The sequence below is a fragment of the Trichechus manatus genome, unplaced genomic scaffold, assembly GCF_000243295.1.
Source record: "Trichechus manatus latirostris isolate Lorelei unplaced genomic scaffold, TriManLat1.0 scaffold00073, whole genome shotgun sequence".
Lineage (NCBI taxonomy): Eukaryota > Metazoa > Chordata > Mammalia > Sirenia > Trichechidae > Trichechus > Trichechus manatus.
In genome coordinates this window covers 3,423,105-3,438,566 of record NW_004444009.1, presented here as the reverse complement: position 1 = coordinate 3,438,566, position 15,462 = coordinate 3,423,105, and the positions used below count along the sequence as shown (strand labels likewise).

General features: G+C 40.4%; 1 protein-coding gene across 1 annotated transcript in view; it reads right to left on the bottom strand.

Annotated features, from left to right (window-relative positions):
* The window catches only part of TBX15 (T-box transcription factor 15), a 139,352-nt gene that overhangs the window by 73,711 nt on the left and 50,179 nt on the right, over window positions 1–15,462 (bottom strand). The window contains exon 2 of the mRNA XM_004380342.1: window positions 704–917. Coding sequence (XP_004380399.1) covers window positions 704–917 — 214 coding nt within the window. The remainder of the gene's footprint in view (window positions 1–703; window positions 918–15,462) is intronic.

Genomic DNA, 15,462 nt, shown 5'->3' with positions numbered 1-15,462 from the left:
TCCATTCATCTGTTGATGGGCATCTAGGTTGTTTCCATCATTTTGCTATTGTGAACAATGCTTCCATGAACATAGGTGTGCATATGTCTATTCGAGGGACGACTCTTATTTCTCTAGGATATATTCCTAGGAGTGTATAGAAACTGTGTTTTTAAAATTTTTGTCATGCTATTTAAATATTTTGCAAAAATTGCCTCCATACCACCAATAACACTTTGTAATAATTTCAAACCAACAATAAAACACAAGGAATCCACGAGCAGGGCTCAAAAGATGCACCAAGCCCAATCCTTACAAAATCCTTACAAAAATGTCTGACTGCTTTAAATGCTTATAAGATGCAAGCTGTTGTTTGGGGAGCAAGCTATTTCTTTTGAAAAGTTGGATAGTGAAGTAAGCACTTACTCTGGAAATATACCTTTCAGCTGTTAAGATACCAAAGGCCTCCAGTGTTAGCTAAACTGCATTTGTAGGTGAGAAATGTTTGTGAGGATAGAGGTGATTTAGGTTTGAGTGGCCTTAGGAGGATAACAGTAAAATCATAGAAACCACAACAGGACTACTTTACCAAGATGTCTAGATGCAGGAAATTGATGGCAAGTTGCTTTGACTCCACTTATGCTACTACAAATAAATAAAAATACATCACAGCTCCTACTTTTGTTCTCCATTCTTTGAATGTGGCTATGGAACATGTTCTTACCTGCCTGCTTTGGTGATGATCATTTCAGTTCCAATATCATGGAACCTCTTCCAAAGGTCAGCACATTGCAGCTCCACCTGAATCTCCTCCATGGAGGACATGGTGGCAGGCACAGGGCCTGCGGCACCAGAGGTCAGGTCCCGGTGAGTGTCGAAGGAGCAGGAAGTCCGCTCAGTGAGCACCTCAGAGTCCGAACCAGTGCTCTGCTCAGAATCTGCAAAAGGAACAATCAAGCCTTAGGTGAGCAACTGCTGAGCACCCGCCCTAAAAAAATGTGCGTGTGGAGTGGGGATGGGGTGAACAAAAGGAGAAGCAAAGCTGGGACGCTCTGGAGCACAGCACTCGGGGTATTTTATTATTTTTTTATGGTTTGTTTTTTGTGATTTATGACCTTCTTTCAGGTTTCGTGTTTCCAACATGGCATCTGGCATTTTAGTAAGTTTTAGCAACAGCTGAAGAAAATTGGTCCACAACCGGCAATGTGAAGAGTACTAATGTCACCACATTGATGAGAATGAGGCCAAACAGGTGACAACAACATAAATAAATGCCAAATTAAAAAATATAATAATAATTACAGCCTATAACTCCAAATCTCTATTAGACAATTTCACTCGGGGGTGGGGGGGAGAAGAAGGGATTCAATGCTAATAATGTTTTCTTTAATTCCATACTACCCACCATCACTGCCCATCAGGCAGTCATTTTTAAACACAGCCATTTTCCTCCACTTACTTGTCCTGGTCATCAAAAGTAGTAAAAAGTTGTTTGGGATCTTTAGAAATACTTTGTTGTATATTTGAGTAAATGGCTTTTCCTAAGAGTCCAATTAGGCATTTTGAGTGAAAAAAAAAAAAAGTCTGTTGTGAGGCAAGGATGTAAGCATATGGAAAAAGTTACCCGAGAAGGTGGCTGAAACAAAGGGAATAAATGAGTTCAGGAGACACCTTGATTGGTTTCTGAAGTATGGGCAGAGGGGAGGGGTGATTCAAACAGGAAGGTGGGATCGAGAGCAACCAAATAAAAAGCTGGCATGCTGAGCCAGATGGTCCTTTCCTGTGTCTTCTGAGCTCAAGGAGCAAGGCAGCGGGCGGGGGGCGGGGGGGAAGGGATGGGCATAAACTGATGAAGAAGACTGGGGTCAGATTTACCAGAGAAGAATTTTCTGTAATGTTTTAAATTTACTTTTAGGTACATGATGCCAATAATTAAATGTCCTAAGATTTTCCAAGTCCAGATTAGCTAGTATAATTTTGTTAAATCCAATGTGGTGCAAGCCAAGTCTAAAAACCTGTTTCTCTGGCCCACCCTTAACATGCAGGATTCTGATTGCTTCCCTTGTAAATAAACACATACATAAATAAAGGTTGGAAATAGCAGTGTCTTACTCTGACAACTGACTTTTCAATGTTCTCAAGGGTCAGAGGTTCTGGGACATCAGTCCTTGGCAGTAGTGGGATGAAAGAAGAATGGAACAGAATGCCAGACCATCTTGTTGCCATCCCCACTTACCTGTAGCAGATTTCTAGGTCTGTGAACAGCCCATCCTATGATTCCTTTATTTTCCTTTCCTTCTAGCCCTGACAGGTTTTTCTCTAAACCCCAGGCAGCATCTCTGGCAAGAGTCTCCCACAGCGTTGCCAAAAGCCCACCGGGAGCCAAGTGCCCCTAAGCAGCAAAATGTCATAGCTCTCCATCCTCCCCAGCTCCTCCCTCTTCCCTTCTGAAGGGCATTCAGGTCACTGAAGAACTGCCCCCAAACTCTTAAATAAAGGGGAAGTTTCTGACCAAAAACTTTAGTTTATCCACAGCCACTGGCCCCAATCACCATTTTCACCAAAGAACATGAACAAATGTTTTATAACTAGGTTTTGGATGTCTACGCATAAAACTTTATACCTTGGACTAAACAGGTCTAAGATAGGAGCTAATTTTGGTCTCCTTCAAGCACAGAAAAATGGATCTACTTTTCTAAGATGAGAACTGCTGTTGAAGGACAAACCTCCATCCTAGGATGATTCTATGTGCCTTTCAGTAGCAGAGCATTACCTCATCACACGCTCAGTCAAACAGAGTAGCTCAGCTTCCTCAGACTTGGATTCCCAAATCTCATTTTCTTTCTGTGATATCCCAGGAGTTCCTTACTTATCATGAGCATTGCGAATTTTTCAAAAATTTCTCAAAACAAGATTTAAAAAAAAAAAGCCTTGTCCTACCTTTGGAGCAAAGTGTTACAAAATCTCACCAGACAGCATTACAATTATGAAAAAATTGGAAAGAGACACTGTAAGTAAGATCCACCAGAAATTTTGGACATACGATTTCCCCAGTGTGTGTTTAAGAAAGAAGAGGGAAGGGAAACATATCACTGCACTAAGTGATAAATATTTAATGGAAGCCAAGTCGAGGCTGGGATTGGAATACGGACTAAGGTGGTGAATTAGGAAATAAAAGACTCTACTATGAACTCACTATGTTATCTGGAATAAAATGGCTCCTCAAAATTTAACTGTTAAATGGATAAATGAGTAACTTTAGACAAGTCACTTAACCACATCAGCCTATTTTCTCACTGTGCAACTAGAGGGACTGAACTAAAAACATTCAGCATCTCTTCCAGCCTCTAATGAAAAGGATGTAAGAACATTCTCTGATGCAAGTCTTGGTAATAACGCAGACAACCTCAATTAGAAGCATCGAATTTAAAACTGTTTGGGCGAGACAAGTTAAAGGAAGAAAAAGAAAGACTGAGGGCCCAGATTCCTATTATTATAGAAGTTAAAGAATTGAGTGGGTGTTCTAAATGGGTTTGCAGTTTAAATCAAATCAATCAAAAACCACCTATCAACATGTGGCTCCATATGAGGTTCCAGGTAGATAATTTGAAACAGAAGTTTCCCAGTTAGTATTGATTAATTATGTGCTTATGGAGTGCTTACTATGTGCCCAGCATTGTGCTAGATTCTGAAAAAAATCAAAGCACCCAATGGGGCCCTTCTTCAAGGCACGTACTGTACAAGCGGAGACTGAGAGCATTCACAAATAATCAAAGACTAATATGAATACTACCACACAGTTTTCCACACCATTACATATTGTGTTGTATGTCTCATAGGATCTCAGAAAAGCGAGGGCTCTAAGAGGGCTGGAACAGTCCTGGGAACCCATGATTAGTAGAAAGTCTACTTTGGGTAGTTGGACAAGTCTATGGAGGCATAGGAAGTATTTGCCTATTTGAAGAGACTTTTCAGAGACAGTTATTTGTTTCCTAGAAACACTCTGAGGTTCTTGACTCTCATTCGTTCACAAAATAGAGCCCAGCGATATTTACATACAGAATGAAGGCACCCGCCCACACTTTCGAAAACATGAATACATTGTAATTTTCCATTCTCAATTGTTTCTTAGATATAATCATTGGGAAATAAAATTAATGTTATATTTTATAGGGTATTTTTAAACCTCCAGAGGCATTTGCTCCATGTGAGATGTAAGCTACAGTACAATACCCTTAAAATAACAATCTCCGAGTCAAGAACAACGATCTAAATAAAAATACATTTTAACCCTTTGTAAAATGCATTTCTAAATCATAGTTATATAACATATACAGGATAACCAGACCAATAATTTCAAGTTGAACAATAAGCTATTAATCAGAATGTATAATCTAGTTACCTAAGTCAAGAAGATGAGAAATACATAGCTGGTTTTTTCAATCAAATCAGATCATTCATTCAGAAATATAATCATTCCCTTGAAGGTCAGAAAACACCTTTTTGTTTTCAAGTTCTTCTATTCTTAGCAATTTGTGACTCCCTGTCTTCAAAAAAATAATCATTAGGAGCTCATTTGGATGACCCAGAAAGACTCTTCGCCTATCAGATGACTTTATGTATAGTATTTTAACAAGGTACGTTTCAGTAAATCAGGAACATAAATGATAAAGTTACACATAACCAAGGAAGTTAAACATGAACACTTAAAAACTTGCATTGAGCCAGTTACAACTCACTGGAGAACACTGTGTGAATCATAGGGTCAAACCAACATATCTATTCCCATTAAAAAAAAAAACCCACAAATTCCTAAAAGGGAGATACTAACTATGAGTTCATCGTGTCACCCGCTATCTCTGACCTACTGGTGCTTTGATAAAAATGGATGCTATTATACTAAGTTCACACAGAAAGTTGAGTTTAGCTTAGAGTGAGTTCCATTCTCATTTCATGTACAATGGTAGCAATAATAAAATAGATTCTTAATTTATATTTTAGATTTTATCTAATCTATCCTTCCAATTGATCAAGTAAACATAGCATTTATTTTTATGTCCATTTTGTGGATAAGGAAATTGAGACTAAGAGAAATTGAAAGTTAACATGGACTAGAAGGTAGGTCTCCTGCCTCCTGATCTCCCCACGATCACACTAGGTTCAACCCCGGCCAAAAGAGCCAATAATTCTGTAAAACCAGTTGCCATTGAGTCAATTCTGACAAATGACAACCCGATGTGTGTCAGAGTAGAACTGAGCTCCGTAGGTTTTCAATTTTGGGGTTTCAATTTTCTGAAATCAGATACACAGCGTCACTTCCCTAAGACTAATTTTTCAGAAGTAGGTCACCAGGCCTTTCTTCCAAGGTACCTCTGGGTGAACTCTAACCACCAACTTTTCACTTAGCAGCCCAGCACATTAACTGTTTGCACCACCCAGGGACTCCAGTAATTCTGTAGCACCTCTCAAATATTTTGACCATTCTCACAACCGAAACATCTTAAACACGTTTGATCTTGCCCAAGTCACTATTCTGGTACCCAATTTCATTAATATTTATAGCACAGCACATGCACATTTAATTAGAGGTGCTATAAAGTTCCTTTTAACTCCAACATTTAATGGCTGGATTAGTTGTGCAGCTTAGAGACCACCGAGACTAACAATAGCAAGCCAATCACAATAAATTGATTTGGTTGTTATATGTAGAAAATGCCTTAAATTACAATGTACTTTGATTTTAATGAACACTTAATACCAAAATTAGACATTACCAAACAATCTTCCAGGTGATTTGCATCTCCACTTAAAAGATGTTTTTTGAGGAGTCAGTCATTATTATAGCAAACAAAGCACACTTACTCCTGGGGATCTGCTACTCACGAACAGTGAAATCTTGGAAAGTCTTGAAGAGACTGAAGGTTCACTGGGCCTCAGTTTCCTTATCTTTACATTAGGGGTGGGGGGGGGAGGGGCTAAGATAGCTTCCAGCACAAAAAATTATATTTATATTTTTATGGTAAAACAGAATCAAATTATTCTGCTTATAACATAGTATTGACTTTGGACAGTGAGAAGAATATTAGCCCACAAGATCTATCCCAACCAAAGAGTTAATTAAAAAAACAAACAAAAAAATAACTTGTTGCCGTCGAGTCGATTCCAACTCATAGCGATCCTATAGACAGAGTAGAACTGCCCCATAGGGTTTCAAGTAGTGGCTGGTGGATTCAAACTGCCAACCTTTTGATTAGCAGCTGAACTCTTAACCACTGCACCACCAGGGCTCCAAAGAGTTAATGGTGTCAGGCACTATGCTAAGACTTATATGCATAACATCATTTAATACAACAAACCTAAGAGTTACTATTATTATATTCATTTTATATATTATTGATGTTATAGTCCAGATTACATCAATTCTGCCTCTTAAGGATTTTGCAGGCATATGGGATTATATTTAATTCCATTTTTATTTCACCAAAAATTTCTGCTTTCTATAAACCAGGTTATATGCTAATGGTGAAGATTATTAAAACAGGTTCTTCCTCTGAAGAAGCTCACAATCTGGTAGGAACGACAGACAAACTGTTAGAGAAGACTGACTGTGATAGCTGCTCCAGCAGATGCAGAAGCAAAGTGTTAAGGAGCTTAGAACAATAATGAGAGAATTAAAGACTTCACAAGATGACATTTGAGTATGGACTTGAAAAATAAGTTCAATACCAATAAGAAATTATGGGGAAAGAATTTCAGGTAGTGGGAACAGCATGAGTAAGCACTTCGACCTTACAGGAAATTACAAGCAAACTGCTGTGGCAGAGCTTGGGGTACATGAGGAAAGAGAAGAGAAACGAGGGAAGAAAGGCATGTTCACTTGAACTGAAAGACTATTTATTGAACACTTACTATGTGACAGTCACTCGTCTAGACTCTTGCGATACACCAGGAAACAAACAAAAATCTCTGCCCACATGGAGCTTACATTTTAGAAGAATCTTTGATGTCATAATACGAAGTTTAGGCTATGTTCTCTATATATCAAAGTTTTCTTTTAAAGCAAGGTAATGATAATTCTGTCTTCCCTTCCAGACTATGAATTCCATAAGTTGAATTTAATGCTTTGCCATTAAATGATGAACTATATGATGAACTTTAATCTAGTTTCAATGATAAACTATAACCTGGTTTCAATGTCGATGATGGGTGATAGAAGACTACTACAAAAACAGGTAAGCAGCGTAGAATTTTCTGAGATTAGATGCCCAGTGCCACTTCCATAAAACTGGACCTCGGTTGCCATAGTTTGACTCCCCCCAAAATAAAACAGTTTGAAACAATAAAGAAAAAAGCTCCAACCCGTATGATAATCAAACACTTCATCATTCTTGTTTTCTGACAAAGATGTGCACAACTACATAACATGGTATTTCCTACCTGGTGTTAGTAGGGCAGCCACTCACTCTTTGGTCTACTTCCTGGATCCCAAAGTCTCTAGAACCTGAGACTCTCACAGCCATATCAGGGCTCCCATTCACACTAAGGCAGGCGTCAGAAGCTTATGACCCAGGCAGTGCTCTCTCTACCAAGCTCAGGTAAACTCCGATTTCCAGAGGACCTCTGCAGTAGAAATTGGTTCTGGGCTGTCAGCTTTTATCAGGTAGCTTAAAGAAAGTTGGCGATGAAACTTTTCATAGAATAATTCTAAATATGGCAGAAGATGAGCATTTGGCACTAACCTGAGTACGGACTGAGCCCAAATTTGATACCCAGTCCAGAGCTTCAAGGGAACGAACTATAACCCAGGTGGGATTAAACTAAACTTATAATGATAGCAAACACTCAAACAAGCCTGGTAGATGACTTTAAAACTGGAATGGAGTCTTTGGGCTCTCCATGCCCTCCAAGTTCTATTTGGGAGAAAGGGGGAGGTAACCTGAAGCCTGCAATTCCCTTGCCAATAAGCCAATTAAGGAGACTAAGAGCACATATCTCTCTCCAGCTGCCTAGAGCACTCTCCACCTGACAGCCAGCACCTCTCTCCGTGATACACAGAATCATAGTCAAGGACTCAAAGTCATTCCCTGAGATCGAAGTCTTTTAAAGAGGCTTTGTAAAGAAGTAAGTGTGGTAATTTTTATATTTATTTTTTGTTTAGCAGACAAAGGCTCAATGTCATTACAGTTTCAACTTCCAGTGCTCCGGTATACTTTGAAGGTGGAGGCAAAAAAGAAAGAGAAGTAACAGGCACAGTACTAGGCATTGTGTATATTTTATGTCATTTTCACAGAAACCCTATGAAGTAGGCATTGTCACTGCCATTTTACAAATGACAAAACTGAGGCTTGGCAAGATTAAACGGCTTTTCTCACATCAGATAACTAGAAGGTGTCAGGGCAGGATTGGAGCTGGTTTGACTCCAGAGGTAATGCTCTTTCCACTATATGCTGCTGTCCAGTTAGAAACGAGAGCTGCAGATCTGTGTGCTTCTGTCTTCAAATGCCAAAATGTGGGGCTAATACTCAGCCAGCTCAGTCAGACAGCTCTATTGAGCCTTTGGCAGTCAGTTCTTTTGGGAGAGAAGAAAACTCAAAGCAAGGTCAGACAGGAGTTTCCCTTTCTTAGTACCAGTGCAGTTGTGTTCAGGAATATTTTAGGTCTCTTCACCAAATTAAAATGATTTACTAAGTAAGAACAAGTGTAAGGGATCTTCTTTTGTTGTGTCTTATTTCCCATCCCTAGTTCTGTCTGTGTAAAATATCCAAATGTGGCAGATCACTGAAGATTACTATCAATGTCAAATCAACCTCTTGTTTTAACCTAGACCAATAAGCAAAACAACATTAAAGGGTACATGCAAGATGTTTAGGCTTTAAGAAATATGTAATGACAGTACTGAAAGACAGGAAAAGGTAGCTGAAGTGGTTCTTACTTACTCAAAATTTGTTTTATTTAGTTTTAACATGGGTCAGTGTTCAGAGACCAAAAGTTTTCAGTAGTCTTAAACAGGTGTCTATGCTTGAGGAGAATTCATCTATTTGTAATATATGTGAAAGCACTTTATAAACAGTAAGGAGTCAAATAAATCTATAAGATTATATGCCAATGATTGAATTAATCAGGAAGACCAAGAAAAATAAGGGACAAATACATGAGTTCAGAATTTTCTAGAACAGCCCTAATTTCAAATATTCTATCTCAGGCTCCCCATAAAATTAATATTTGCGAGATCAATTTTTGATTCAGAAAATATTCCTGATGAAAGTACAGATATTGCATAGATGAAATAATCAAAAATAATCAAATAATCAAAAGTTGGTCACAAGCCACAGCCAATGTAAAGAGGTCCTCCAAAAGCTGATCCTGATGGACTGGGTGGTCTTCAAGGTTTACCAGTCAATTTTAAGCCAGCAGCTGTCAACACAGTCCCCTCCCCGAGGCTCATGGCATTTTTTTCTGGGTGAAGTGACACATTAGCTCATCATCAAGCCAGTGCTTGTTTGGTCTTTGCAATCATTAACTGCTGCTAACCTCCCACCACCTTCCCCACCTTCCCCATTCCAGCCACTGCCATAGCACCATTATAGATCTGGCGTAATGGTCTTTTAGTTTCAGTAAAGTGAAAAGGTGCCCCTCCCCAAAGGCCCTAGAAGCACTTGCCCTATACTTTACTAGAATATTCCCACCGAGCACGAATAAATAAGTTCATGATAATGTGCTAAAGGGGAAGAACTAATCAGCCAATTTCCAAGCAACAAGTATAATTTAACTATGACTTCCGGAGACAGTGCCCCTGGAGGTGGCAATTTCAAACGTGTAAGTCAGGTAGATATCTGAGTATAGCCAGGAACATGCAATACCTTTCAAATTACTCAGGAGACCGCCAGCTATACTAAATTTAAGACCCACCCAACACATTCATGCCAAATATGGAGAACCACCTTGTTTGATAAATACAAAGGCTACTTGGCTGGCAACTATATAACAACCTCTCCAGTAATCTTATGAATTCATTCATTCAATCAATCATTTATTTATCTATTCAGCAAAGAATTATTGATTAGCTAGCCCAGGCCTGGGGATGTGATAGGTGTTATGAGGGGCACACAAAAAAATTACCTATGATCCACGTCTTGGGATGGTACAAAATCTCTTAGGGGGACAGGACAGCTCCATAAATAAATCTGATAAAAGTAGGAGAGTCGAGACCCACTATGGCACAGTTCTCACTGGAGACTGGGATCCAAAGACTAGTTCTATCGCTCACCTCTTGCCTTTCCAACTGTCTAACCTTGAACAGGTCAACCTCTGTGAGCCTTATTTTTATCATTTGTAAAATGAGGATACCATTAGCAACTGTTGTTAGTTGCTGTCAATTCGATTCCGACTCATGGCGACCCTGTGTGTGCAGAGTAGAACTGTGCTCCATAGGGTTTTCATAGCTGTGACCTTTCAGAAGCAGATTGCCAAAACTGTCTTCTGAGATGCCTTTGGGTAGGTTCGAACCACCAACTTTTCAGCTAGTAGTCGAGCACTTAACCATCTGCACCACCCAGGGACTTGCATTAGCAACTACTCTGCTTAATTTTTACGAACACTGTATGAAGTGTGGAGCCCTGGTGGCACAGTGGTTAAGAGCTACAGCTGCTAACCAAAAGATCAACAGCTCAAATCCACCAGAAACTCCTTGGAAACCCTATGGAACAGTTCTACTCTCTCCTATAGAGTTGCTATGGGTTGGAATCAACTCAATGGCACCTAACAACAACAACAAACAACATATGAAGTGTGTATGTATTTGCTTTTACCTTATCAACAGCAAAAGAGATACACAAATGCTAATTTTCATGTACTATTATCTAGGTGAAGTATCAACAAAACATTATAGTGTATAGAGGAAAGCGGAATGTCTTCCAGCCCAGGAGTCTTTCGAAGTCAAATGAAGAGGTATCGGTGAGATTCAAAGGCAGAGATGGGAGAGGAGAAGGATCTTCAAAGTAAAGGAATTTTGTGGCAGGGGCATGGCAGCAAAATCTACCAGACATGTTAAAAGAATAGCAAGTAATCCAGACCACATCTGTGTTATTCCTGTTGCATCCCTTGCATCTGTAGCAGTGTCTTGTACCTACTATGCACTCAATAAAATTTTGTTGAATGAATGAATAAATGAGGGAATTAATGAATGAATTAAATGCTGTGTATGATTAGCAAAGTATGAGAAAGGAAACAGCCAGAGAAGAGCTGAAAGAGTAGGCTGGAGCCAGATAAAGAACCTTCATTGCTATTCTTTTTCTGATCTTCTCCCTAGTAATGAGGTGTCTTAACTGAATGCCATGTTTCTAATGAAATCCTAACATGGTTACCAACTCAACTACCAGAATCCTACCAGCTTCAGCTTCCATGACTGTGAGTCACGTGAAACTGACTGGCAGAGCCTGACCTGAAATCTTTCAGGGGCTTCAAGCTGCTCATGCCTGTTAGTTTGGTGAGTAATAGTCACAGTCAAGCATCTAGAAAATACTCAGATACTAACTCTCCTAACTCTCCTCCACATGAACCTAAGAAGGGAAGGTGTCAGCTGGCCCGTCATGAGGATAAAATGGGGAAAGCATCAAGCCCTTCTACAAATGCTAGTGCTAGTGATGCTGAGGGAAAGACTGAGAGACAGTGATACGTCCTCCTTCAGGAACAGAAGAACTCCTGCACAGACAGCTGTTGCACTCACCACGTCCCCCACGCATCTCCTGTCCCTGCTGTCTGGGGTGAATTATTCTATGTGGGCAGGGGCAGATTAACCAGTAAACAAGGTACGCAAGGGCTCACATTAAGCAAGGTACACACAGGTTTACTTGTGTGTACTTACTAATCTGTAGGGCACAATTTCGCATGGGTTTCACCACATCAGATATGAAACTGTGCAGTACAGATTAGTAAGTAAGCACAAGTAAGCCCGTGCATACCTTGCTTATTGTGGAATCCATTCCTGTATGTGGGATTTCCAGAGACAGTGTGAGGTAGGGGAAAGAGTCTTTCCTTGGAATCACACCAACCCAGATGTATGACTTTGGGCAAATGACTCAGCCCCTCTGAGCCAATATCTTCATCAAAACAAGGCTAATAAAGAGATACGCATGGCACTGTTAAATTAGATGTTAGTTCCTTCCATCACTTGGAAAGGGAGGAAAAGTTAGATCTTTTCTTCATCACTTCCCTATCTATATCTGAGAGGGGGACAGAAACCTTGTGTCCTTTGAGACAGAGGAAAGCAAATCCCAATAAAGAAAATTTTAAATGTAGAACAGGAAAAGATCACATGATGAAGAAAATAATTCAGGGCCTGGAGGAAAAACTGCTAAAATCAAATGAGGTTAGAAGGTGGAAGGGTGGAAGGGCAGAGGAAGAGAAAACAAAGAAATAGAGAAAATGCCGAATAAGAAAGCCTGTTTTTGTGTGGGTCTACTTAAGTGACATTCTCCTGGTCCAGGACAGCTGCCACACTATTTGAGAAGGAAAAAGCTAGAATCTGAAAGGAGAGGGAACAGGGCAACTCACCGAGGAAAGATGTATGTTGGGTTTTCATTAAGTAAAAGGGGCCAGGGAAGCAAACTCTAGCCTTGAACAGAGAAGCAGAGAGACCAATCAGAGCTGAAGAAGCAGCCCAACAGCACAGCCCCATGAGAGGTAAGAGAGACAGAAAAAGCCGGGAGGCTGCAAGGACCCCTGACTGCAGATTGACAACCTTGTCAGGATCACTCACCCTCTGGCTCAGGATAAGGAGAATACATGCTGAGGAGTCAAAAACAATCCAATGCCTAAGTGATAGTCCCAAGGAGCATGAGAGTTGGGCGTTATAATTATACATCTAAGGTAACTGAGACTTAGACAAGGTAAAGTGTCCAACACCACTCACCCAGAAGAAAAGGACTCCGGTCTGTCTTACTCCAAAGCTTGAACTCATTCTACCATCCACACTACCTTCAGAAACCCTAAAATCAAACGCCATGACAACACACAGGAGCCCACTTTGCGGGCACAGGGAAAGCACTGAGAATGAAACAAATCCACTGGATTAAAATTAGTGTTTTTCTATTTAAAACTCACTAACTCCAGCTTGGAGCCCTGGTGGTACAGTGGTTAAGAGCTCAGGCTACTAACCAAAAGGTCGGTAGTTGGAATCCACCAGCTGCTCCTTGGAAACCCTACCGGGCAGTTCATCTCTGTCCTATAGGGTCACTATGAGTCGGAATCAACTCAACGGCAAACAACAACAACACCAGCTTAAGATGCTTTCAGAACTTAGAGCCTCACTCTCACATCCCCTGTTCCCAGATCCCTCCAGGATCACCCACTTCCCAAGTCTCTCCTGTCTTCGTTTTTTTCCCTGATGCCCCCACCAGAGAGGAATGAGTCAAAGTAGGCTAACTCTAGCATGGATTTTTGATGACAGTCAAGAAGACGAGGGTGAGATGAGGCAAGGAATTGCCTAACACTGTCTTCTGTGTAGAAGGGTGATTTGGGAATCCCAAAGTCAGCATGTTGTTCCTAACTCCACTCCTGACTCCTAGAATCATCTTGACCACGTCACTTAATTCCACTCATTCTTCAGCAAACACCTTGGCTATAGCCTGTCTCCGTTTCTCCCCAGGCCTACCTACCTTGAAGGGGCAGAATGACCCTTAAAGAGACAGTGTCCTCCAAGTGTGTCAGCAATTCAGAAACTGACAGCTTCTAAAATAGCTGGTGTGGTGGTGGGTATCTGTTGCCCTCTGAGGGAGTGGTGGTGTTGCCGAGGCAGCAGGATTTCCTTGCCAATGCTGCTCCTGCTCTCCTCCCCATAAGGCCCTGCACTGCCTCTCCCGTCCTGGCCTAGGAAGACTTTGAGCCCTGGGACCGTGGCATTTAAGCACTGACAGAGTTCCCATTTTGGTCCCCGTGGTGGTGCCAGTTCAGCATCTGTCATGATGACCCAGCCTGAACTGTATTTAGAAGCTTCAGACATGGCACTCTGTCCCGGCCCGTCTTAGAGTGACAGGAGATTTCCTGAGCACCTGGGCTTGTGATTCAAGCGCTCCTCCTCCCAGGGAATGAGGGTCAAACTGACTTTCCTCTAATGGTCTGTTTCCTTCTCAGGAGGATATTCTTCTGTTGGATGTCTCTTACCAGAGAGTCACTCTGCATTAGTGCTACTATATAACTTTTTTTTTAATCCATGCTTTTTATAAAGCTTGCAGTACATTGCAATGGAGAGAATAACAGAAAAAAAATGTGATCAGGAAATGAGTTTAGTACTCTGTGCATGGACTCTTCTTATAACGATAAATTTCCCTGGAAATAAACCCGGGGAGTGCTCAGAATCTACCAGAAATTGCTGATGAATAGAGAGAGCCTGCCTATGACTCTTGACTTCTAGCGGACTTCACTTTCTTGGCAGCCTTCATGCCAGTCTTGAAAATAGCCTACTTGAGTCCAAAAATTATAAATCAATCCTGGCTAGTGGTAAAAAATAAATAAATTAACAAACAAAACTCCTTTATTTAAAGTTTGATGGAATCTTCACCCAGATAAGCAGACTGATAACTATATAAAACTAATTGGGTGGGCTGCCAGTATTGAAGGTTACTGCATGCAATGTGGGTCTAGGTACCCAACTCTCCTAGACCATAGGAGAAAGACAGGCATTTTCTGAATTGACCCCCAACTCTCTGCACCAATGTCCCTGACTACAGTCCCTTGGAGACACACTGTCATTTAAAAGGCATCAGTTTTTGGCCTCTCCTCACTTCTGGGCAAGGACCCAGCACTCAGAGAATGCGGTTTTAGGATCATGGCATCTAATCCATTCCAGGATTATTTTCCCCCCTACTGCTCAGATGGGTGTGTTAATCATCACCTCCCTTTGTTCTGTAATAAATTCAGCCCTGGCTAATTCCAGGCCTCTATGCATCACTGGAGTTTAAAGATGGCGTTTTGACAGGTCAGATATTTAGAATCAATGGACCACCAACCAGTCAAAAATCTTAAGCAGTTTTAGGAACATGTGGAAGTAATTTTTTCCAAGAATTCACAAGTCTGGAGGATGAGATCTTATTGATGGCGTATGGGCTGTTGTATATATTAAAGTACTGCCTTATATAACATATTCTACATACAATCAAAATTGATTTAACAGTAAAGGCAGATTTTCCTCATTATGCCAAGTATTACACCAGTGCTATCAGATACGAATTACAATGAAGTACACACTATCTAGCATGTTTAAAAAGACCAATAAAAAACTAAGGTAAAGTTATAACTAAATATGTAATGACCACATATTTAAAATACAAACGTTATAGGCTAGGGAATTTCATAAAAATCAGTATATTTTGTGTGACACTGGCTATACAGCTACATTTTAAGTACAATCATTTCAAATGCATGCAGTAAATCTTTTTGTAAAGGAAAAAATACTCCATAAAATATTAATTTCCAATTTTATTTATT